This window comes from Carcharodon carcharias, chromosome 22 (assembly GCF_017639515.1).
Source record: "Carcharodon carcharias isolate sCarCar2 chromosome 22, sCarCar2.pri, whole genome shotgun sequence".
NCBI classification, from domain to species: Eukaryota; Metazoa; Chordata; class Chondrichthyes; order Lamniformes; family Lamnidae; genus Carcharodon; species Carcharodon carcharias.
The window spans coordinates 61,910,407-61,934,079 of NC_054488.1; the positions used below are offsets into that span (position 1 = coordinate 61,910,407).

The window sequence follows — 23,673 nt, forward strand, 5'->3', positions numbered from 1 at the left end:
ACTGCAGCTGTATTTACACATTCCATTTATTATCTAGAAAAGGTCGGGACAGGAGTAAAGCTGAAATCCCATCACGTTTTGTCAATTTATTTCATGGAAACAAAGCGTTCCATTTCCTTACAAAACATCAGTGTGTCACAGGCCGAGCTATAAGCCACCCCTGTACAGGGTGATCCGACTGCTGGGATTGTTCCTCAATCTGCAGCACCATGTGAAAAGCGACGGCTGTTTCCAAGGAGGCTGCCAGGAAAGCTAAAAGTCCAAAATAGGGTCCTTTTTCTAAAAGACAAGAAACAATTTCAGCAGATACCTCATTTATTATTTTCAACATGACATGAAGAATATGCCCAACGCCTGTGAAGAGCAGCAATTTTAATGAGTGCTACTGCGATCTGGAATGTGCTGCATGAAAGGGCAGTGAAAGTAGATTCAATAATAACTTCCAAAATAGAACTGGATAAATAGTTGAAAAGGAAAGATTTATGAATTATGAGTGAAGAGCAGGGAGTGGATAGCTTTCAATGAGCCAGCACAGGTGTGATGGGCTGAATGGTCACATTCTGTGTTGTATGATTCTGTCTTTATCATCTGTGTAAGTGGGAAGGGTATAACACCCCCGTGCAGTATAGCGAGAGCTTTGTTGTTTCCAGGTTTGGGTTATGGCCTATTGCTGGTGACCGTAGCAATTGGAGGTGATGAAACCCACAACTTATTGCCCAGCTAGTTTAAGAAAAGCTGTTAATTCATCACTCCTGCATTGAAGAGCTGTCCTCAGAGCGAGGGAAAATTGGAGAATTAGTGGGTCTCGGAGTCAGATTTCCTGTGTGCCCACCTCTCCCTGTCTAGAGCTGGTATTGGTGGACTTGCGGTGTATAGCTAGAGAAGTAACTGACTGAGTCTTTGCAGTCCTTCTGTTATAGTCATTCTCAGATGTGGGTGTTGCAGGCAAGGCTGACATTTATTGACCACGTACACACCCAGCCCACACAATGAGCCCCATGCACGCACACAGAACTGCACATAGTAGCAGCAATAGCAAACATGAGCGGTGGTTCACTCACCAAAGTCTCAGATTAGAAGTCAGCGTAGTGCTTCACCCTAGGAGGAGACCAAATCATTTAGGAGTTGAGCTGAACAACAAGACACTGGAAATATTTAGAAAAACAGTAAAACTCTGGGCATTTTTAACCAACAGGTCTCCTTTCAGATTCGTGAAATTTAAAAGTTAATTCCACAGACTTCAACCACCAACCATTTAACTTGGAAAGAGTGAAGGGACCAGTCGACTAGATTACAGTTACAGCACAGTTACAGTTACAAGTATTGCTCTTCTCTCCGAAAGGATTTCCGTATCTCTATTTTGCCTTGTTCACTTTCATTGCTTTCCATTTTTCTCCTGGTGTTTGACAAGGTGTTTACTAAAACCCGCTTTCACAGCCACATTTCCTTCCTCAGTGACGGTCTCTGTCTTCATTATTTTTAAATGTATTTCCATCCATTGTTTTATCTCTACCTTTTAGCCATTTTGATTCCTTCACCCCACCCCACCCCCACTAGGGCTATCTGTAACTTGCCTGTCCTGCTTTCTACCCTTAATTAACACATTCCTCAGATAATATCACCACCTTCAACACCTCTTTGTCCTTTTGTCTGTGACATCTTTTGGTTATCTCCACGTATTACTGACCCTCTATCCAGCTCTTCTTGTCCCCCCCCCCCCCCCCCCCCACCCCCCCAGCCCCCCCAAAACCAGCTTATATTTCACCTCTCTTCTATTTTTACTTAGTTCTGTCGAAGGGTCATTCGGACTCGAAACGTTAACTGTGTCCCTCTCCGCAGATGCTGCCAGACCTGCTGAGTTTTTCCAGGTATTTCTGTTTTTACATTGACCTTTGTTGTTCCTGAGATTCAGAGGGGGAGAGAAATATGCAGAGAGATATAGTAGGAATGAGAGACAAAGAAGTAGAGAGAGAGATTCAGTAGATGGAGTGAGATAAAGACAGATAGATGCACGTACATAAAGAGTAATATGAATATAATAGAGGCAGGGATGCAGCTACAGAAAAATAGAGAGATATAGGTAAACAGAAAGAGAGAGATACTGAAACAAACAGAGAGAAATGGACACCCTCAAGCAGGGTGACTGTAGAGGAGTCGGGCTGTGAAGGGAATGGAAGAGCCAGGATTCCTGATCTTACTTGCTCCATGGTGACTCCCATTTGCAGCTCATTTGTGTGGGCATCACACGAGGACAGGATCGTCACAGACAAACCGCCAACGTTATCAGGAGCCCCTACAGGAGGAACAGGAAGCTGAGAGAAAGCTTCTTGCGCCAAAATGCACCGTGAACCAGCAGCTGGAGGGAAGGCACCACCAGCTCATCAATCAGAGCAGATTAACACACTGGGAAGCGGGATGATAGGACAGTGGATTAACATCCAAACCACCTGCTCCCCAAGGATTGTACCTGAATCAAGGACGAACATACAACCCAAAAAACAGCTACAAAATGCCCAGATGGACTGGATACAAACAAACGGCCTTGATGTGTGTTGTGAGCTGTATGTTAAACACACCTGTACAACAAGGCTCGGCCTCGGTTCGTGGCTATGGAGAAGAAGCCACTCCTGGGAGAGAAGTCCATTTCCTGTGCCAGGCAAATGATCTTCTGGCCAATCGCTGGGAAATTGGAAAATGCCGTGAAGGACGGGATGTGGATCTGCAGGAGAAGATATAGAATTATTAGTAAAATTAAAATACTGGGGTTCAAATATTACCAGCTGTCCTGCTGAACAGAAACCCTGAATAGTTGCAGGGCACCATAATCTTCACCATGCTGAAAATGCAGCTCATTATCACCAGAATTCTGCATCCTGTGACTGCGGTGTTTAACTTTATGGGGTACAGACTTATACCCCAGGAAGTTGTGTGTGGGTAGTGTGGGATCTGGAACGTGTTTGGTGAGTTTGAGTTGTCACTGTGGAGCTGTGTTTAATATAGTCCGTCTCTTGCTTGCAAAATTGCTTCCTCCATAAGTCAGTCATGGATTAACTACCATTGCTCAAGGTCGTTTGCATATGTTGCTGGTTGCCTGTAAATTGCCAGCTCCTTCCTTTGAGGAAGAAGTTAGCATTAAGTTCAGTAGAAATCAGCAGTAAATGTACAGATTTCTAGCTTACTCTTTGATGCTAAATCTTTGGTAGGATTCCTGTCTGCTCAGTTCTCATTTGTTATTGTTTATTTCAGGTGAACCTGAGCACTCCAGGTTTGCCTGAACACTGACTGCACTCTCAGCAGAGACACTTGCTGGACGTGGACATTTTTTTTTAATATGTGGATAGATGGTTTAGCATTTCCCCATTTATCTTGTTAAGGATCTGAGTACATCATTCCATTTGAGAGCTGCTGAGAAGCACCAGGAGCACTCGGAAGTGGCTATCCTCTCTAGTCACTGTGAGATGCCACAGCCTCTGCCCAGCTTGACCGGGGGAAGAGGCACTGAACCTGCCAATACTCGAACACCAGGCAACCTCCTCCTCAATAATCCCAGGCACATCTTGCTGACTGAGACAGCTGCACAGTTTTAAACACAAGGTGAGAATACATCATCTCACCCTCTGCAGGAGCAACTTGGTGCCCCAACATTGGATTGTTACAAAGCTACTGCTGCAATTTTGATTTTATCCCTGAATGTTCTAACTACACTGAGCGTCACTGTGTAACAAACGCTCAGGGTCCCAAGCAATGTGAGAGCTGCGTGAATAGCAATGGAGTCATAACGATTCTGTTTGACTGGAGGCAGACTACCACAGCTGATTAAAAATTAACTCGTGTAAGTCAGTCCTTCACTTCACTGTACTTGACAAAGCTAATTTAACAGGATATTGAAAGGTTCCATTAATCAAAGAAAATGGACAAGGATGAAAAAAGCCTAAACTCAGTAACTTTCTCTTTGTCAGGCTTGTTTATTTAACAAGGACACACAGCCACAACAGTTCTGTAAGGAACTGAGGCGCGTGTTCCTTAAGTATAACAGACTAAGCCGTGATTTAACTGAACTGTTTAAGATGATTCAAGGATTTAACAGTATGAAAAGAGAGGAACTATTTCTGCTCGTGTGAGAATCCAGAGCAAGGCCACATAAAATTAGAGGCAGTCTGTTCAAGGGTGATGTCAGAAAGCACTTCTGTGTGTATGTGTGTGTGGTGGGGGGGGTGCGCAATAATAAATTTCAACGCTGAGATTGCTAGATTTTTGTTGGGTAAAGGTTTCAAGGGGTATAAAAGAAAGGCAACTGAGTGAAGTTATGATACAGATCAGGTATAATTTAATAGAATGACAGGACAGGTTGAAGGGCTTCCTCCTATTGCTGAGAGTGGTTTGGACTAGGAAAGTTGCAATTTGATTTCTGGTCTGTGGTGTCAGTTGTTCCCATCACAGTGATGGTTGGGGTACTATAACTGACCCCAGCAGGAGATGGGGAAGGGAAGAACTGAAGAATCTGGCAGGATTCCTGACCATTATCCTGCCAGGAGAGAGAGGAAAGGGTTGGGTTTGACTGGAGTGCCAACCAATGACCCCGTTAATTTTTCTTCATTATGCAAAGCCGGTTTGTCTTACAGTCCCTTTAAGAAGGCAGTGCAGCTACACACTCAGGGGGACATTAGTTGCATGCTACTGTTTGTTGCATGACATATGTAGTCACGCAGCCATGCAGCTTAACAGGAACACTGATGCCAACACTCCTCCCCAATTCATACTGTCCATTTTGACACAAGGAGCAGCCACTAGGTCAAGGTATTTAAGCAGCTGGTTGCTGGCACTCAATTAACCATAAACCCTGAAATATGTCACTCACTTCAGGACAACAAGGTAAGAGGCAAAGTCAAAAGGAATAAACACTGTGCACAACAACCTTGCACATAGTACAGGCTCTGCTTCAACTCTACCACCAGATGTGTCTCAATTAATGTTTATATTCCATCTCTCTCTCTTTCCCCCACGTTTCACTAAGTGGAAACACAAAAGACTTTGAAAAGGTGTAGTGGGGGTAGAACTCTTTTTCACCCAAGGGCCCCAGGTGAGGTACTGGAAAGCAACCTGCACCCAGAAAGCTGACCTCCAGATGAGTTAGGCTTAAAGAAGGGTCCTTAATTCAGTCACAGAGCTGCACAATGGGGCTCAGCACATCAAGCCTGTCTAACACACACACACACACTTCCACTGGCTCCAATATCATTTGTTGCTTTACCTTAGACCTATCATCTGGCCTCTGCGCAGGATTTTCTGTGAACAGGAAGCGAGGGTTTGTTCCATACCTTGTGCTGTATTGCACAGATACAGGCCATTCACCCCAACTGATCCACGCCAGTTAATGCTTCACCTATGTCCCTGCCCACCCCATCAACATATCCTTCTACTCACTTCTCCCTCATGTCCATGCAGCTTCCCCTTAAATACATCTATACTATCCAGTTCAACTGCTCAATTCCTTCCCTGTCGCTGGATCAAAATTCCCTCCCTCGCACTGTGACTGTACCTACACCACATGGGCTGCAGCAGCACACCACCATCTTCAAGGACAATTAGGATGGGCAATAAATGCTGGCCCAGCCAGTGACACCCACATCCCATGAATGAATACAAAAAAAACTCCCTGTGGTAGCGAGTTGCACATTCTCACTACTCTGGGGGTTAAGAAGATTCTCCTGAATACCCTATTATATTTATTAGTGACTATCTTATATTGATGAGCTCTAGTTTTGGAATAAACCAATGAATGCTGTTGGAACCAGAGGAAGAGTGTATTTGATGGGTTTGAGTTACTGGTTGGGGAGGGAACTAATTGTTACAGAACTAATTGAAAATGCTGTCCTCTACTCTGAACTTTGTCCAGAAACACCACTTACCATCTTGACTGCGTCATCTGTGGCCTTAGAAGCAATTGCCAAGATCTCTGTTGTTGGGTTAAAGGCCAGTGACGTTGCTGTGGTAACCAAGTTCCTGATGGCTTTCACTGGTTTAGGATTAATCTGGTGTAAGCAGGTATCTCGGGAGTAAACATTCACAATTCCAGAACTGGACCTGCCAGGGAAAGCAAAGCAAAATGCACTTTCTATTAGAGAGCAAGTGATTTAACAGTAGCACTAACTGCATAACATCACATCTCTCAGAACACAATGAAGCACTTCACATACAATGAACTCCTTTGAAGCACAATGACCACTGTTACATTGTCAACATAGTAACCCAATTTTCACATCGCAAGATCCCATAAACAGTAAGTGTGCTCAATGCACAATAAGCTGGTCTCAGTGTTAGGAACAGAGGAAGCACACAATGAAGGCCAAGATCCATCTAGGAACAGGAGTGGACCATTTGGCCCTTCGAGCCTGCTCCACCATTCATTCAGATCATGACTGAGCTGGTTGTGGTCGCAGCTCTACTTTCCTGTCAGACCCCTCGATTCCCTGGCCTAACAAAAATCTACCCAAATTTATTTAAGGCAGAGTTAAAGACCCAGTCTCCACTAATGTTGGGGGAAGAGAATTTCACACACCAATGACTCTTTGGCAAAAAATGTTTCTCCTCATCTGTCGTAAGAGGGAGACCACTTATTTTTAAACTAATAGAAACATAGGAGCAGGAGTAACCATTTGGCCCTTTGATTCTGCTCCACCTAGTCCACTTTCTGATTGTCATATGATAAAATAATGGAGTTGTTGACTAATCCAATGATCAATCTCTATCAAGCAGTCTACAACAGATTCTGACAGGAAAACAAGGTAAACCTCCAGCGATGGAGCGTTTTGGGAACTTGTTAGTTGAGGGAGAAGGAAGGTCTTGTGACGCAGTGGGCAGCGTCCCTACCTCAGACCAGAAGCTCTGGGTTAGAGTCCCACCGCAGGACTTGATGATCATGGAAGGTACATTCACAACATGGCCAAACAGGTTGATTACCAACCTTTAAATCCTTCCACTACACCTGACGACAGGCAGTAAGAACAGCAGTGTTTCCTGGTCAGTCAGAACCGAGTGGTAGCTGCAGCACAACAACCTCCCCATGTTAAAAATCTCCACGAGCAAACTCTTGCCACGGGCTCTGAGACAAGTGTCCTCCTCGTTTTGAGGGACTGCTAGAGAGAGAGAGAGAGAGCTGAGGGAAAGATGTTGATTAGGACCAGGAGAACTATTCAAAGAATTCCTCGTGAGCTGGCAGGTCAACACTCTTAAAGATGACACTTCCTGCAATGCAGTAGTCCCTCAGCATTGCCTCAGGGCATCCTGGAGAGCTGTCAAGTTGGCCTGACATGCATTTGCACTCACCTGCATTCAGTTTATCCAGAGCTTGGCGGAGGGTCATCGTAACCCTGAAATAAGCGCATTGCAACTTATCCCAGCAGTAAAGGGCATCATAACCAATCCCAGTAAAACGGACATGAGGGAACGGACAAGGTCTGTATGGCAATGTCTGCATTTACTCACTGTGTCACTGTGGAAGTTCAGTTTAAACCTTAGATACTCAGGTGATCCACTTCCTCTCCATCTCCTTGGTAATCGTGCATGTAAACCGTTTTTCTTTAAATATATTGAAAGATATCGAAAGTATTTATTCTGAATCCCAGCTCTGAATTGCTATTTGAGCTCTGACATACCCTAGGTTTTGGGTATTGCTGTGACAATTTGTGTAGAGAGGTTTAGAGTTCTCTCTGGCCCATACCCTGGTCAGGTACAAACCACTCAACAGATCTAATGCTAAGCTTTCTCAGCAGGATCAGAAAATAACCCCATAATCCCCCTTTAATCCATGGTGGATCCATTACTTTACGCTTATTGCTTTCAGACCTTAATCGTGGTGTTACCTGAGAGAGGGAGCATCCCAGTGCTGCCCAGTGACCCATCCATATAGCGAGCTCCTGACCACAGCCATGTTCAATGAGGCATTCGTCACATAGAAGGGATGGAGTAGCTCACAGGGTGTGTTGACTAAACACCTTTTGCACCTCCAGGGAACAGATTCGCAGCCTGGATTCATCCTTAAAGCCCATTATCTTCCACGGCAAATCCAGTCACATTTTTGACCTGTGAGAATAGACTTACCTTGTTTGTGGAGAGCAGACTTTAAAATGCCAATTTTAATTTACCACAAACATTCAAAACTCATGAATTTTTAAGTTAATTTAAGCTATTGGACAGTATATAAAAATGATACATTTTCTAGTAAAGCAAGGCGTAGACATGAACTCAAATTGTGTGGGGAAAGCATGGTGAGTATAAATGGCCCCTTAGATCTACCATCAAATGTTAACACTTGCGGCTCTCCACAGCTGAAGGTCACTGATTTCCAACAGGCAGCCGCATGCCACCTTTAATCAAAAGATTGAGTACTGTAATCACTCTGTTTACAAAAGCACTGTGATAAGGCGCTGAAGGGTGGTGTGATAGTGATATTTATCTTGGAAATAAATTAAAACAAGCTATGTAACCACAGAGAGTTAAAACAAGTTGATTAGGGGCAATAAAATATAAAACTCCAGCTCATACTGCACATACGGCAGTTAACAGGAAGAGGGAACATCCCAGTGCTGCCCAGTCACTCTGAGACTGTAGTATTGTAATCCTCTCTCAGGTAACACCACTATTAAGTTCTGAAAGCAATAAGCATAAAGTAATGGATCCTTCATGGATTAAAGGGGGATTATGGGGTTATTTTCTGATCCTGCTGAGAAAGCTTGGCATTAAGTCTGTTGACTGGTTTGCACCTGACCAGGGTATGGGCCAGAGAGGACGCTAAACCTCTCTACACAAATTGCAATACCCAAATCTTGGGGTGCGTCAGAGCTCAGATTGCAATTCAGAGCTGGGATTCAGAATAAACACTTTCAATATGTTTCAATATATTAAAAACGGTTTACGTGCGCAATTACCAAGGAGATTGAGAGGAAGTGGATCACCCGGAGTACCTAAGGAAGCTAAGATGAACTTCCACGGTGACCTAGCGAGTAAATACAGACATTGCCATACAGACCTGGTTCAATCCCTCATGTCCCTATTACTGGATTCGGTTATAATGCCTTTTATCACAGTTATAACGCCCTTATTTCAGGGAGATCAGTCACGATGATCCTCAGCCAAATTCTACATCAACTGAATCAGCGGGGGAGCCAGACACAGGATCCACGAAGGACACTGTAAAAAAACCTTGGAAAGGTAAAGATGGGCAGCTCTGGGAAGGGACCAATTGCACTCTTGTTATACCCATCGAAACACCGTTGGCATAGAGGCAGCACTGTACAGCACAAGGCTTCACCTACCCACAAGCCACATATTGCCCGTTCCGAGAGACAGCAATACATGTCCCTCTCAGACAGCCTTCATCGATGAACCTGGTCAGGCATTTCCTACTCTTGACGTCCCAAACGTAAACTTCTCCTTCATCTTGAACAAGAGCACAAAGTACAGAGTTAGGGCATTGGTTAGAAACTCTGGCCTGTTCTATCGAATAAAACCAGGAGCTGAAAACAAATACTATATTGTGGACTCAGGGATTCGTAACACTTGTTGAGGGGCCAATCAACTATCAACGTCAATGCTGGCTACTGGACCAGCTCAGCCAGAGTACTCTTTCAATTGTGCTTAATAAATTGACCACATCTACAGTGCTCTGCGGAACTACTAGCACTTCTGAGAAGGACGATGGCTCTCAATAAAAATTGTCGAGACCCAAGGGCAACTCTTGTTTGAGCAATCGTACAATAAAAGGTGAATTTCACTGTTAACATCATACCAGGAATGAGCTGTCCCACTTGGAAAAGGGTGCAAGTTTGAGTGCAGGCATAGCTGCTGAGGTTGAGGTAGTAAGGGATAGAATATAGGAACAGCAGTAGGTCATTCATCCCTCAAGCCTGTTTCACCATTCAATGAGATCAATGGTTATATTATCTGCATAGTTCCAGCACAGCAATCAAACGGTCAATTGAGTGAGCTTGAGTATTGTAGTTTATGATATAGGAAACAATGAACCAGGACTGTTTCTATATGTACAATAGTCTCAGATTAAAGGACAACCCTTCCATTTTTAAATAAAACCACTTTATCTCTCCTAATTGCTTAACTGGTAAAAGGATTAACTATTGCAGTACCAAACATTCCAGTTTGATCCCGATCCTGTTACAGATCTCCCAATCCCCTCCTTGCACCCCACCCCAGCCTATTACCAAATCCAAAACCACAGAGCATAATAGCTGCTCACCAGAGGTTGTGTACACTGTACTCCCATCAGAAGAGAAGGTGGCTGCAATTGCCTGTCCGTTGATTTTCATACTACCCACAAATTCTTTAGTCTGCAAAAGGAACATGGACAGACAATTAGAATTCTCTGGCATTAGACATTGGGCCATCAATGAACAAAAATATTTACTGTCCCACATAACAAGGTGCAGTTGGTAAGCTCAGTGGGTGAATGCACAGGTGACAATGACACATAGAAAAGAACCGATTCCTGATCTGAGCTTGGGAGTAGAGAAGGAAAAACCTCTCCTAGAAACATTTGCGGGGAAGTGGGGAAGGAGACTACAACAGTCTGCAGCAGCCGAAGTGGGGAGGGAGAAGTCAGCGAGGGTTATTCAGCACTGTCTGCTATCCAGTTGGAAATATGTGAGACCAGCAGGTGTAGCTGTGCCCCCCGTGGCCAAATATGATGTCTCATTTGGCCAAATAGCCTGGAACACAGCACTCAGGTTCACACATGAAAAGTGGCCAACTGGGCAAGGCTTTGCACATTTCCTAGTGGGCAGTATTTGTCGGAGACACCTCTGAGCTCTGTGACGTACTATGGATTTCCAAGTCCCAACCTGCTGAGACAAAAAGTGGTAAGGGCATGGGGCAGAATGTGACAGAGTTCCCAATCTCAACCTCATCCTTCTGGGGAAATGCTGTGGATGTGTGGCAAGGGGGGGGGGGCGGGGGGGCATCAGCTTCATGCTTCCTCTTGTGACTGGTGTTGGATTATCAGTAATGCACTGTGAGGGTGTCCGGCAGTGACACAGGCTATAAATGTGCACTGCACAGAGAACAACAAAGGACGAGGAGACCACACAAACATGTCCTCGCCCTGAGCATGAATACAAAACCAACTCCAGCAGTCATTTAGAAACTAATTTGTGTGAGCATGAAAAATTTAAGCTGTGCTAATTCCCAGGTGACACATATCTGATGTGACAGATGACCTGCAATTTTCAGAGCAAAGTAATAACACTGCAATTTCATCTAGGTAACCATGTGCATAATGAACAAGGCAGTGCTGAAACCTAATTAACTTGTCCTGTCAGCACTGCAGACCATCAATAGTGAGTATTCCCAATGTTACTGGGCACGTAATCTCAGCATCAACATTCGCATGGTGCATACATGTGAACTTTAACCTTTTTGTGCATTTCTTGGTAAAATTGAGAGATTAAAATCAGAATGTCTGAGTCCATAGTCTCAGCAATTTCCCTGATGAAGTCAAAGTACTGCTCACAACTAACTGATGGACAATTATCTAGAAGCTCCACTCAGATGGGACATGTATGATAAAGTTTGAAATTGTGAATTAAGTTTGTCAAAGGGGAAAAGCTGCAAAGTCTGACATTGAAAGGCAGCTTTTATTAAGCAAAAATACAAGTGAAATTCATTTGCCTGCAAATTTACCCAGAGATCTCTGCACTCTTCGAATTCTGGCCTCTTGAGTATTCCTGATTTTAATCACCCCACCATTGGTGGCTGTGCCTTCAACTGCCTAGGTACTAAACTCTGGAATTCCCTCCCTAAACCTCTCTACTGCTCTTTCTTCCCTTAAGAAGTTTCTTAAAATCTCTCTCTTTGACTAAGATTTTATCTCTTTACACAGTCTGGAGTCAAATTTTGTTCTATAATATTCCTGGGGAGTGCCTTGGGATGTTGTATCCTGTTTAAAGTGCTACATAAATGCAAGTTGTTGTTTCCTACTGAAGTTAGTGACTAAAACAGTGCCACCACAGCCATATTTGTGGTTAGTTAGCGATTTCTATTGAATCCAGGTTAACACAGTCCCAGTAGATTACAGAGTTGACCCTATGAACATACAAATTAAGAGCAGGAGCCGGCCACTCGGAAGCTCAAGCCTGCTCTGCCATTTAATAAGATCATGGCTGCTCTGATTATAACCTCAACCCCCCCCACATTCATGCCTACCCCCGATAACCTTTCTCCCCTTGCTTATCAAGGATCTGTCTACTTCTGCCTTGAAAATACTCACAAAGGCTCTGGTTCCACCACCTTTTGAGGAAGACAGTTCCAAAGACTCTCAACCCTCAGAATATATTTCTCATCTCTGTTTTAAATGAGCAACCCCTTATTTTTAAACAGTGAACCCTAGCTCTAGATTCTCCCACAAGACAAAACATCCTTTCCACATCCACCCTGTCAAGACCGCTCAGAGTCTTAAAGGTTTCAACCCAGTCATCTCTTACTCTTCTAAACGTCAGTGGATATAAGCTTAGCCTGCCCAACTTTTCTTCATAAGATAATCTGTCCATTCCTGGAATCAGTCTAGTAAACTTTCTCTGAACTGCTTCTAATGCATTTACGTTGGTAAGGAGACCAATACTGTACACAGTACTCCAGCTGTGGTCTCACCAGTGCCCTGTACAACTGAAACGTAACCTCTCTACTTTTGTAATCAGTTCCCCTCACAATAAACAATAACATTCTATTAGCTTTCCTAATCACCTGTGATTCATGCACCAGGACACCCAGATCTCTCTGCATCTCAGAGCTCTACAATCTCTCAACATTAGATAATATGCTTCTTTGTTATTCTTCCTGTCAAAATGATCAATTTCACACTTTTCCACATTATACTCCATTTGCCAGATCTTATGTCCCTTTGTAGCTTCCTTATGTTCTTTCACAATTTACTTTCCTACCTACCTTTGCGTAGCAAATATAGCAACCATAACATTGCTCCCTTCATCCAAGTCCTTTATAAAAAATGTAAAAAGTTGAGGCCCCAGCACTGATCCCTGTGGCACACCACTAGTTACATCCTGCCAACCAGAAAATGACCCATTTATGCCAACTTTTCTGTTTTCTGTTAGCCAGTCAATGTCAGTGTTACCTCTACATCATGAGACTGTTAGCCAGTCAATGTCAGTGTTACCCCTACATCATGAGACTGTTAGCCAGTCAATGTCAGTGTTACCCCTACATCATGAGACTGTTAGCCAGTCAATGTCAGTGTTACCCCTACACCATGAGCTTTTATTTTCCGCAATTACCTTTGATGTGGCACCTTATCAAATGCTTCTGGAAATATAAGTACAGCACATCCACCTGTTCCCCTTTATCCACAACAGATAGGACTCCTTCAAAGAACTCAAATAAATTGGTTAAACATGATTTCCCTTTCACAAAACCATGTTGACTCTGTCTGACTGCCTTGAATTTTTCTAAGTGCCCTGCTATAACACCTTTCATAATAGCTTCTAATATTTTCCCTATGACAGATATTAGGCTAAGTGACCTGTAGTTTCCTGCTTTTTGTCTGTCTGTCTCCCTTTTGAATAAAGGGGTTACTGAAGAAGAGTCACATGGACTTGAAACGTTAACTCTGTTTCTCTTTCCAGAGATGCTGCCAGGTTTGCTGAGTTTTTCCAACATTTTCTGTTTTCATTCAGGAGTTACATTTGCTATTTTCCAATCCAATGGAACCTTCCCCAAATCTAGGGAATTTTGGAAAATTAAATCCAACGCATCAATTATCTCACTACCACTTCTTCCAAGGCCTTAGGGTGAAGTCAATCAGGACATGGGGATTTGTCAGCCCACAGCTCCCAACAACTCGCTCAATACCCATGGTGATTGTAATTTTCCTGAGCTCCTGCTGCCCTTCTATTTCCTGATTTACAGCTATTTCTGGAATATTCCTTGCATCTTCTATAGTGAAGACTGCCACAAAATACCCGTTCAATTCATCTGCCATCTCCTTGCTTTCCATTATTAATTCCCAGACTCACTTTCTATAGGACCAACGCTCATTTGTTAACTCTTTTCATATTTAAATATCCATAGAAACTCTTGCTATCCGTCTTTATATTTCTAGTTTGCTTTCTCTTGCACCCTAATTTTTCCCTCCATATTAATCTTCGTCATTCTTTGCTGTTCTTTATATTTTTTCCAATCTTCTGACCTGCTACCCGTCTTTGTGCAATTATATGCTTTTTCTTCAAGTTTGATACGGTCTTTAACTTTTTTAGTTAACCTCGGATGGTGGGCCCTCCACTTGGAATTTTTCTTTCTCATTGGCATGTATATATGTGTATTCTGAAATATCCTTTTAAATGTCTGCAACTGAACCTCTATTGACATATTCCTCAACCTCATTTGCCAGTTCACTTTAGCTAGGTCTGCTTTCATGCCCTCATAATTGCTCTTATTTAATTTTAAAATACTAATCTTGGACCCATTCTTCTCTCCCTCTAATTGAATGTAAAATTCAATCATATTATGATTGCTGCTACCTAGGGGTGCCTTCACTAGGAAGTTATCAATCAATCCTATCTTGTTGCACAATACCAGGTCTAGTATAGCCTGCTCTCTGGTTGGCTCCAGAACATGGTGTTCTAAGAAACTATCCTGAAAACATTCTATGAACATCCCATCTATGCTACCTTTGCCCATCTGATTTTTCCACTCTATATGTAGATTAAAATCCCCCATCATTATCGTCATATCTTTCTGACAAGCTCCCATTACCTCTTACTTAATACTCTGTCCTACCATAGTTACAATTAAGGGGCCTGTACACCACCTCCACAAGTGACTTGTTGCCTTTATCATCTTAACCAAACCACTTCTACACCCTGGTTTCTTGAACTTAGGTCATCCCTCTCTAGTGTGCTAAAACCATAATTAATTAACAGAACCACCCCTCCAACTTTCCTGGCTTCCTGTCTTTCCCAAGTGTCACATACCCTTCAATATTCAGATCCCAATCTAAGTCATCCTGTAGTCATGTCTCTGTGATGGTTATCAGATCATACTTAGTTACTTCTATTTGTGTTGTTTTGTTTCAAATGCTACATGCATTTATATACAGACCCTTTATTTTTGTCCTTTTATTATTTCTATAGCATCTAGCCTTACGTGCTGAATTACTCTTAGATCTGTACTCTGTCACTTCCTGTCACAGTCCTCTAGAAAAAGCAAAGGAGTATTTTTCTCACCTCCTCACTGAACTTTCTCAACATACCAAACTCTCACCCTCTGTTAAGCTGGCACTGGGAATGTCTGAATTTATATGTTCTGAAACAAAGGGACTAGCTGAGCCCAGGTACAGCAAAAATCAGTTCAAGATGGTTTTCTTAATGAACTATTCCAGCTGCTGCCAGTGGATAGCTTCTATCTCCCTGCTTAGGCCCCTGAATGAGATTCAGAATTTAAACAGTACTTGTAATTAAATGCTAAACACAAACAATATTAGATCTTTAGAAAGATATTTAAGATTCCCTCAGTTCACCAAACTGTCTCACTCCACTGAAATCGCACTCCAGTGCCTTTGTAACTTACCTTCATGGAGAGAAGGTGCAGAAACCCTGAGGTCCCAATGAGGAGCAGAAACAAGCCATCTGGCGAAACTTCAAACTTGTCAATTTTCCTTTCCTCTAGCCCTACGAATCCAAACACCAAAAAGCTTCAATGACAGAGTATAGCATGCACAAGAATCAAGGAAAAGCGGCCAGCTGTGGTGTAAAAGCAAAATATTGCAGGTGGTAGAAATCTAAAATGGAAACAGAAAAAACTCAGCAGGTCAGGCAGCATCCGTGGAGAGAAACAGAGTTAACGTTTCAGGGTGATGACCTTTCCAAGTTTCTCTGTCTCTCCACAGATGCTGCCAGACCTGCTGAGTACGCTCAACTGACAGTTCTGGTGATCTGTCTGAATTCTCTAAAGTTACATTGACATATCTTTGTGTTGCTGTGAAGCAGGGAAGCAGCTTGCAGCAACATTAAAGGTGACAGGAAGGGAGCTACACTCAGGGCATCTGAAAGGGAATGGTGGTTTTTCAAAAACTACTCTCCAATTTCTACAAATACACAGAGCAACTCCTTTTAAGGCACTTTCTCATCTCACACGGTGTAAAATAGGACGGGCTCCCATTCCATGAGGACCAGCGTTAGGAAGCTCGTCCTCCTCCAATTGGCCAATCCAACAAAAATGCAACTGAGATCATGGGAAAGGTGATAAAGAACGACAGGTAAAGTATTAGAAAACAGTGCTGTGCTCAGAGCTCAATATTACTCATTCATTGTGTGCTCAGCCTCCTGATGGAATGATGCTGATAATTCTCATTCTTTATACATTTAATTTACCTCTCTTTTGAAATGAATTCTTCAATCCATTTTCATGACAGCCCCCATTGATTAACTGCTCTCAGCCTCTCCCTCTGCTCCATCAGAGGCCGATCTTTTACTAACCACACTCCTGCTCTTTGGAACTCTCCTCCAAGAGAGGCCAAGATAGGGTAGACAGGGAAGGCTTGTTTCCCCTAACTGAGGGGTTAATTACCAGGGGGCATAGATTTAAGATGACTGATAAGACAGATTAGAGACGGCAGTGGGTGTCTGGAATTCACTGCCTAAATCAGTGGTTGAGACTGAAATGCTCAAGTCATTTAAAAGGTATTTGGATCTGCGGCTGAAGTGCTGTAACCCACAAGGCTGTGGACCAGGGGCTGGAAAGTGGGATTAAAGATGAGTGGCTAGTTTCCTTTTCCTCTTTTTATGGCCGGCACAGACACAATGGGCAGAATGCCCTCTTTCTGCGCCATAACTTTTCTATAGTTTCTAAATCCACTTTGCCTTTCTGCTGCACTCTGTTCAAACACTGCTTTCAAAATCTGTCTCTTTATGTTCACTCTCCAATTAAACATCCTATGTATTGCTCAGTTTCCCCCTCTCCCTGGTTTAAAACCTACTCTTCCAGGTGTCAGACTTCTATAAAAATGTAAGCTTCAATGATTCAAAAATTAATGGTGGCTTCTGATTGTTAAGGTGTCAGAATTCTTGGTAGCCATTCAGGGCATTTGGATGTCCTGTTAAAAATAGTTTTAGCAGAAACTCTCACCTCGGACATTGTGGACAGGAATAATTTTCCCAGCCATCATATCGTACATGTAGAACATCTTGTTGCGGATGCCTGTGGCGATAACTTGCTCCCCGTCTGCACTGAAGCGAGCTTTGTGTACAGGAAACCGCTCCAAATGAATACTCTGAATCTTGGGGTTTGTCTTTCCATCGACCTGAAGTGGAATGAACATTGTCAGCTGCTAGTCTGAGTCAGTCTGGCCACACAAGATGTGCTCACTCACAGCACGTTGCAATATGAAACGTGTGGTATTGACAGTCAATATACTGACAGGACTGGGAAACATACCTGAAAGAGTGAGATGGACTGATCAATCCCGGCAGTCATTATTACTTGAGCAGCTGGATGGAACTGAGTCGTCGTTAGTTTCGCATCAGATGGTCTGCTTTGATTGGCATTTTTACAGTTCTTTATCTATTGAGAAGCAATCAAACTCATCAGAACAAAGAAACTGCTTTTTCATACAGCATATTTTTTTAAATTTATCTAACTTATTCCCCCCAAAGGCATCTGCCTGCATCAGAACATGGCCTCATAGATGCTAATAGCTCACTCAAGCAGCCATCCTTCATCTCCAAGTCCAGTGAGTTTTGGAAAGACATTAAACAGTGGGGAAGTGACAGCTAGGGAACTCCTCCTGATCTACCTGCCCCAACTCAGGTTGACAGCAGCACTGCCCCTTACCTCTGTCCAGGCTGAGATAAACAGAAGAAAATGGTCACACTCACACCTCGCTGAGCTCACTTCCACACGGCACTACCCCCAAAGTGACCTATTTCCTACTTAACCATTCTTACAACCAAACACTTGGGAATCTATGACAAATTGTTATCTCGCCGAGGTTTTTAATAAGACATACATGGAATCCTTTGTGAACAGTTCTGCTGAGAGCCTGTCTCATTGGCTGACAGGCACACTTTGCAAAAAGATGAGAATGACTGGCTTGGCAGCACATCTGCCAATCCACAAGAACAAAGGGGAGCTGGTGTGACAATAGTGGTTTGAATCCCACCATTGCAGATGGTGCAACTTGGATTCAATAAAAATCAAGAAATAAAAGTCTGATGACGACACAAAACTGTTGCCAATTGTTATAAAAACCCATCTGGTTCACTAACGTCCTTTAGGGAAGGAAATCTGCTGTCCTTACCTGGTCAAGTCTACGTGTGACTCCAGACCCACAGCAATGTGGTTGACTCTTAACTGCCCTCTGAACAAGGGCAGTTAGGGGGGGGGCAATAAATGCTGCCAAGCCAGCCACACCCACATCCAATGAAAACAAATAATCCACATCAGTGTAGATCAGTGGCAGCAATCTAACCTCTGGATCATAAGGTTATGCTTTCAATCAAGCACCCAGGCTGATGCTCCCAGTTCAGTAGTGAAGGAGTGCAGCAATGTCAGAGGGTCAGTACTGAGAGAGTGCTGCACTGTCAGAGAATAGGTGATTTATTGCTTACTTCATTCATGGGATGTGAACTTCACCGGCTAGGCCAGTATTAATGAATCCGTAGCCCTTGAGGTGGTGGTGAGCTGCCTTCTTGAACCGCTGCAGTCCCTGTGGTGCAGGTACACCCACAGTGCTGTTAGGGAGGGAGTTCCAGGATTGTGACCCAGCGACAGTGAAGGAACGGCGATATATTTCCCAGTCAGGATGGTGAGTGACTTGGAGAGGAACTTCCAGGTGGTGGTATTCCCATGTATCTGCTGCCCTTGTCCTTCTAAGTGGTAGTGGTCGTGGGTTTGGAAGGTGCTGTCGAAGGAGCCTTAGTGAGTTCCTGCAGTGCATCTTGTAGATGGTACACACACTGCTGCTACTGTGCGTCGGTGGTGGAGGGAGTGAATGTTTGCAGATGGGGTGCCAATCAAGCGGCTGCTTTGTCCTGGATGGTGTCAAGCTTGTCATCCAGGCAAGTGGGGAGTATTCCATCATACTCCTGACTTGTGCCTTGTAGATGGTGGACAGGCTCTGGGGAGCCAGGAGGTGAGTTACTCACTGCAGGATTCCTAGCCTCTAACCTGCTCTTGTATCCACAGTATTTATATGGCTAGTCCAGTTCAGTTTCAGGTCAATGGTAACCCCCAGGATGTTGATAGTGGGGGATTCAGCGATGGTAGTGCCATTGAATGCCAAGAGCCCATGGTTGCATTCTCTTTTGTTGGAGATGGCCATTGCCTGTCACATGCGTGGCGTGAATGAGAGTTGCCACTTGTCAACTCAAGCTTGGATATTGCTGCATTTGGACATGGACTGTTTCAGTACCCAAGGAGTTGCAAATGGTGCTGAACATTGTGCAATCATCAGCAAACATCCCCACTTCTGACCTTAAAATGGAAGGAAGGTCAATGATGGAGCAGCTGAAGATGGTTGGGCCGAGGACTCTACCTTGAGAAACTCCTGCAGCAAAGACCTAGATGAGATGATTGACCTCCAACAACCATAACCATCTTCCTTTGTGCTAGGTATGACTTCAACCAGCAGAGTGTTCCCCCTCTGATTCCCATTGACTCCAGTTTTGCTAGGGCTCCTTGATGCCACACTCGGTCAAATGCTGCCTCGATGTCAAGGGCAGTCACTCTCCCCTCACCTCGGGAGTTCAGCTCTTTTGTCCATGTTTGAACCAAGGCTGTAATGAGGTCAGGAGCTGAGTGGCCCTGGCGGAACCCAAACTGAGCATCAGTGAGCAGGTTATTGCTAAGCAAGGGCCACTTCATAGCAATGTTGATGACCCCTTCCATTACTTTACTGATGATCAAGAGTAGACTGATGGGCAGCAATTGGCTGGGTTGGATTTGTCCTGCTTTTTGTATACTGGACATACTGGGAATTTTCCACATTGCTGGGTAGATGCCAGTGTTGTAGCTGTACTGGAACAGCTTGGCAAGGGGCACACTAAGTTCTGGAGCACAAGTCTTCAGTACTATTGCCAGAATATTGTCAGGGCCCATGGCCTTTGCAGTATTCAGTGCCTTCAGCCATTTCTTGATATCACATGGAGTGAATAAAGTTGGCAGAAGACTGGCATCTGTGATGCTGGGGACCTCCAGAGGAGGCCAAGATGGCTGGCTGAGGGAGTGCTGCACCATCAGAGGGTCAGTACTGAGGGAGTAATGCACCGTCAGAGGGTCAGTCCTACAGGAGTACTGCGCCAGAGGGTCAGTACAGACAGAGCGCTGCATTGTCAGAGGCGCAGTATGGATGGAGCACTGCGCTGTCTGAGGGGCAATACTGAAGGAACGTTGCATTGTTGAAGGGACAGTACTGAGTAAGTGCTGCACCATTGAAGACACTGTCTTTCAGATGAAACATTAAACTAAGGGCTCATCTGCCTATTCAGGTGAACAGATCACAGAGAACTATTCAAAGTGCAAAAAGAGATTCTCCATGTCCTGAACAACATTTATCCCTCAGCCAAAAACTGACTAAGTGTACAGTTACCTCATTTGCTCTGTGGGGTCCTGCTGTGTACAAAGCAGTTGTCACATATGCCTGCCCAGTGGCTACAATTCAAAAGTGCCTCAATGGCTGTGAAGTGCTTTTGAGACATCCTGAGGACGTGAATGTCGCTATAGAATTGCAAGTTCTTTCTTTACAGTGCCTCAGATTCTGTAGGGAGGTTTGCTGTAAAAACATTCCCAACTAGGGCACTCCCTTCCTTCCCCAGGCCATGCAGAATGCCCATCTCCAGCCTTCCACTAATACCACAGTGAAACCTGCCCCAGAATAGCAGCCTCTGACCAATGCTGGGATTCATCCTTGTTTACAGCTTTTCTTTAAATAAAGATAATGGAGCGAGAAACAGTTCCTGAATAATACTGACATTAAAAAAAACTGACAATGGGATTAAAGGGGGCAGAGATGGTGAGAGTCCCTGGGGGACACAGTGAACTGCTTTTGTCCAATGGAATTGTTTGCATCAAGAGACTCTTTAACAGCTTTTCACCATTTGTTTTGGTCAATGTGGGTGAAAGGAGAGAGCATAATGTGTAAGGAAGCTGTTTTTCATTTACAGGATCAGTGTTGTTATATGCAGCAGAGGAAGTAATATTCCAGATAGTTTACTCATCAGAAATTCATAGAGGTTTGAATAAATAAGAACTGCGCTAGTTAAATACATGTTTCTAAATCCTGTGACATCACCTAAATTGAGTTGTTTGGGATCTTGAGAGTCACAACTGGGAGGCCAAAGCTGGTGCAATGTGCTGAGTGGTTGGGAAAGGGCACACTACACTCCCCAAGCACTATATTACCACTGACAGCAACATCACTGCAGAAAGCTAACAAGCCAAGACAAAATCTCCTCCACAGGGAATGAGAAAGGGAGCTTGAGGGGCTGTCAAACTAAGCTGCTCTCACACGCATGTAAAGCAGAGCTGGTGACAGACTGTGAGCAGTCCTTCAGCCTCACAGGTTAGTATAGGCCTACAATAACTCCCAGGTATCCACCCATTCACACAACATATCTGATCTGATACAAGGTGAGGATGACACTTTTTATCCAAGTTATGATGATCTGGAATGTGCTGCCTGCAAGGGCAGTGGAAACAGGTTGAATAGTAACTTTCTAAAGGGAATTGGATAAATTCTTGACATTTGCAGGTTTGTGGGAAAGTAGGATTAATTGGATAGCTCTTTCAAAGAGCCAGCACAGGCACAATGGGCTGAATAGCCTCCCTCTGTACTACACTATTCTATGATTTTATCATCTCATTTCAAAAGTGAGTGCCTTCACAGAATCTCACAGTGCAGAAGAGGCCCTCCGGCCCATCGAGTCTGCACTGACACATGAGAAACACCTGACCTACCTACCTAATCCCATTTACCAGCACTTGGCCCATTGCCTTGAATGTTATGACGTGCCAAGCGCTCATCCAGGTACTTTTTAAAGGACGTGAGGCAACCCGCCTCCACCACCCTCCCAGGCAGCGCATTCCAGACCGTCACCACCCTCTGGGTAAAAAAGCTTTTCCTCACATTCCCCCCTAAACCTCCTGACCCTCACCTTGAACCTATGTCCCCTTGTGACTGACCCTTCAACTAAGGGGAACAGCTCTTCCCTATCCACCCTGTCCGTGCCCCTCATAATCTTGCCTTGCCCAATTAAAATCAAAATGCTGCTGTTGGGATTATTAAAAAAAAAAGGTCCTCCAATTGTACAGCAATAGTAGGTTGAAGTGAGTTATCTTACCAATTGTACTACTGTGTGAAATGGAGTGAATTTAAACAAGGTCCAGTCACAGGCAATGAATTTGAGAGGCAGTGATTGCTGGTAGATGGATGAAAGGGGCAACCATTCTGCATACAGCAAGAGTCCCTCCATTTATAAAGGTGATGCTTCATTCAGTCCTACAGGTGACAGTAAACCTCCTCCTCCTCCACACCACCCCCCCCACCCCCCGCACCTCCCATCACCTCCTACAAGTGGCTATTTTCCCAGCGTGAGCTCTGACAATGGTCTAATCCTGTGCTCACCCGACACTTATACAACTCTCACTTTCCAGTAGCAGACCACCAGATCAAGATTGAGGGAACCCAAAACAATCCACCCCTTCTATAGCCCAAGATAGATACATCTCCCTGTCAACTTTCCTCCTTATTGTACCCTAACACTGGTCCAACTGGGACTAAAAGCTGTACTGTACAAGAAAAAAGGAGCCAGTGAGTGAGCACTGCACTGACCTAAATCCTGGCCACTAAGAAACAAGCATCAAATCAACACTCAAACAGAACACATGAGAGTTAACATCTCTCCCTCTGACACAAGCAGACAAACCTGCTGCTCCATGACAACTGCAGCTGCCATTTTAAACACAGTGTCTAAGTAAGCACCCTCACCTGTAACAAGCCTTTGGGGAGGGCGTCAGAGCAGGACACAAAATTGCCAGTTTTCCGCAACAAATCTTCATCATCACTTTCTAACGTAACAGATAAAATAATACAATTCATTAGACAAACACACCAAATATACAAAGTAATGCACTTAACATTTAAGACACCTGTTTAAGAGATCTGCATTATAATCAATAACTCAGTCCCCTAATCAAGTTTCATTCTCGTGTTTAGAATGTTATACAGAACCCCTCGATTAAATTCCAGTCTGTAACTCACTCCCAGGTATCTGTTATTCTATATATAAACCCCCGGAACCCCTCGATTAGATTCCAGTCTGTAACTCACTCCCGGGTATCTGTTATTCTATATATAAACCACCCCAAACCCCTCAATTAGATTCCAGTCTGTAACTCACTCCCGAGTATCTGTTATTTTACATATAAACCCCCCCGAACCCCTCGATTAGATTCTAGTCTGTAACTCACCCTGTTACTCTATATAACTCCACCCCAACTACATTCCCTCTTCTCCCACCAAACCATTGATCACTCTGGGGTGTCTGGTATTCTGTATATAAAGCCCCCAAAACCCTCGGTTGGATTCCAGTCTGTAACTCATTCCCAGATATCGAGAATTCTCCAAATAAAGTTTGTTGCTTTTGTATAACTGCTATC

At 43.9% G+C, this 23,673-nt stretch overlaps 1 protein-coding gene across 2 annotated transcripts in view; it reads right to left on the reverse strand.

Moving 5' to 3' along the window:
* Nucleotides 1–1,061: 1,061 nt before the first annotated feature.
* The window catches only part of utp18 (UTP18 small subunit processome component), a 29,740-nt gene continuing 7,128 nt past the window's right edge, over nucleotides 1,062–23,673 (reverse strand). Inside the window, exons 5-13 of one of the 2 annotated variants that reach the window (XM_041217199.1) lie at nucleotides 23,003–23,082; nucleotides 17,455–17,580; nucleotides 17,146–17,320; nucleotides 15,589–15,689; nucleotides 10,253–10,343; nucleotides 9,315–9,438; nucleotides 5,910–6,084; nucleotides 2,577–2,719; nucleotides 1,062–1,098 (exon numbers count right to left, since the gene is read on the reverse strand). In XM_041217199.1, the coding sequence (XP_041073133.1) occupies nucleotides 1,074–1,098; nucleotides 2,577–2,719; nucleotides 5,910–6,084; nucleotides 9,315–9,438; nucleotides 10,253–10,343; nucleotides 15,589–15,689; nucleotides 17,146–17,320; nucleotides 17,455–17,580; nucleotides 23,003–23,082 (1,040 nt within the window). In that variant the 3' untranslated portion in view covers nucleotides 1,062–1,073. Of the gene's footprint in view, nucleotides 1,099–2,576; nucleotides 2,720–5,909; nucleotides 6,085–6,979; nucleotides 7,137–9,314; nucleotides 9,439–10,252; nucleotides 10,344–15,588; nucleotides 15,690–17,145; nucleotides 17,321–17,454; nucleotides 17,581–23,002; nucleotides 23,083–23,673 lie in introns of those variants that run through there. The other variant, XM_041217200.1, reaches the window with a different exon arrangement.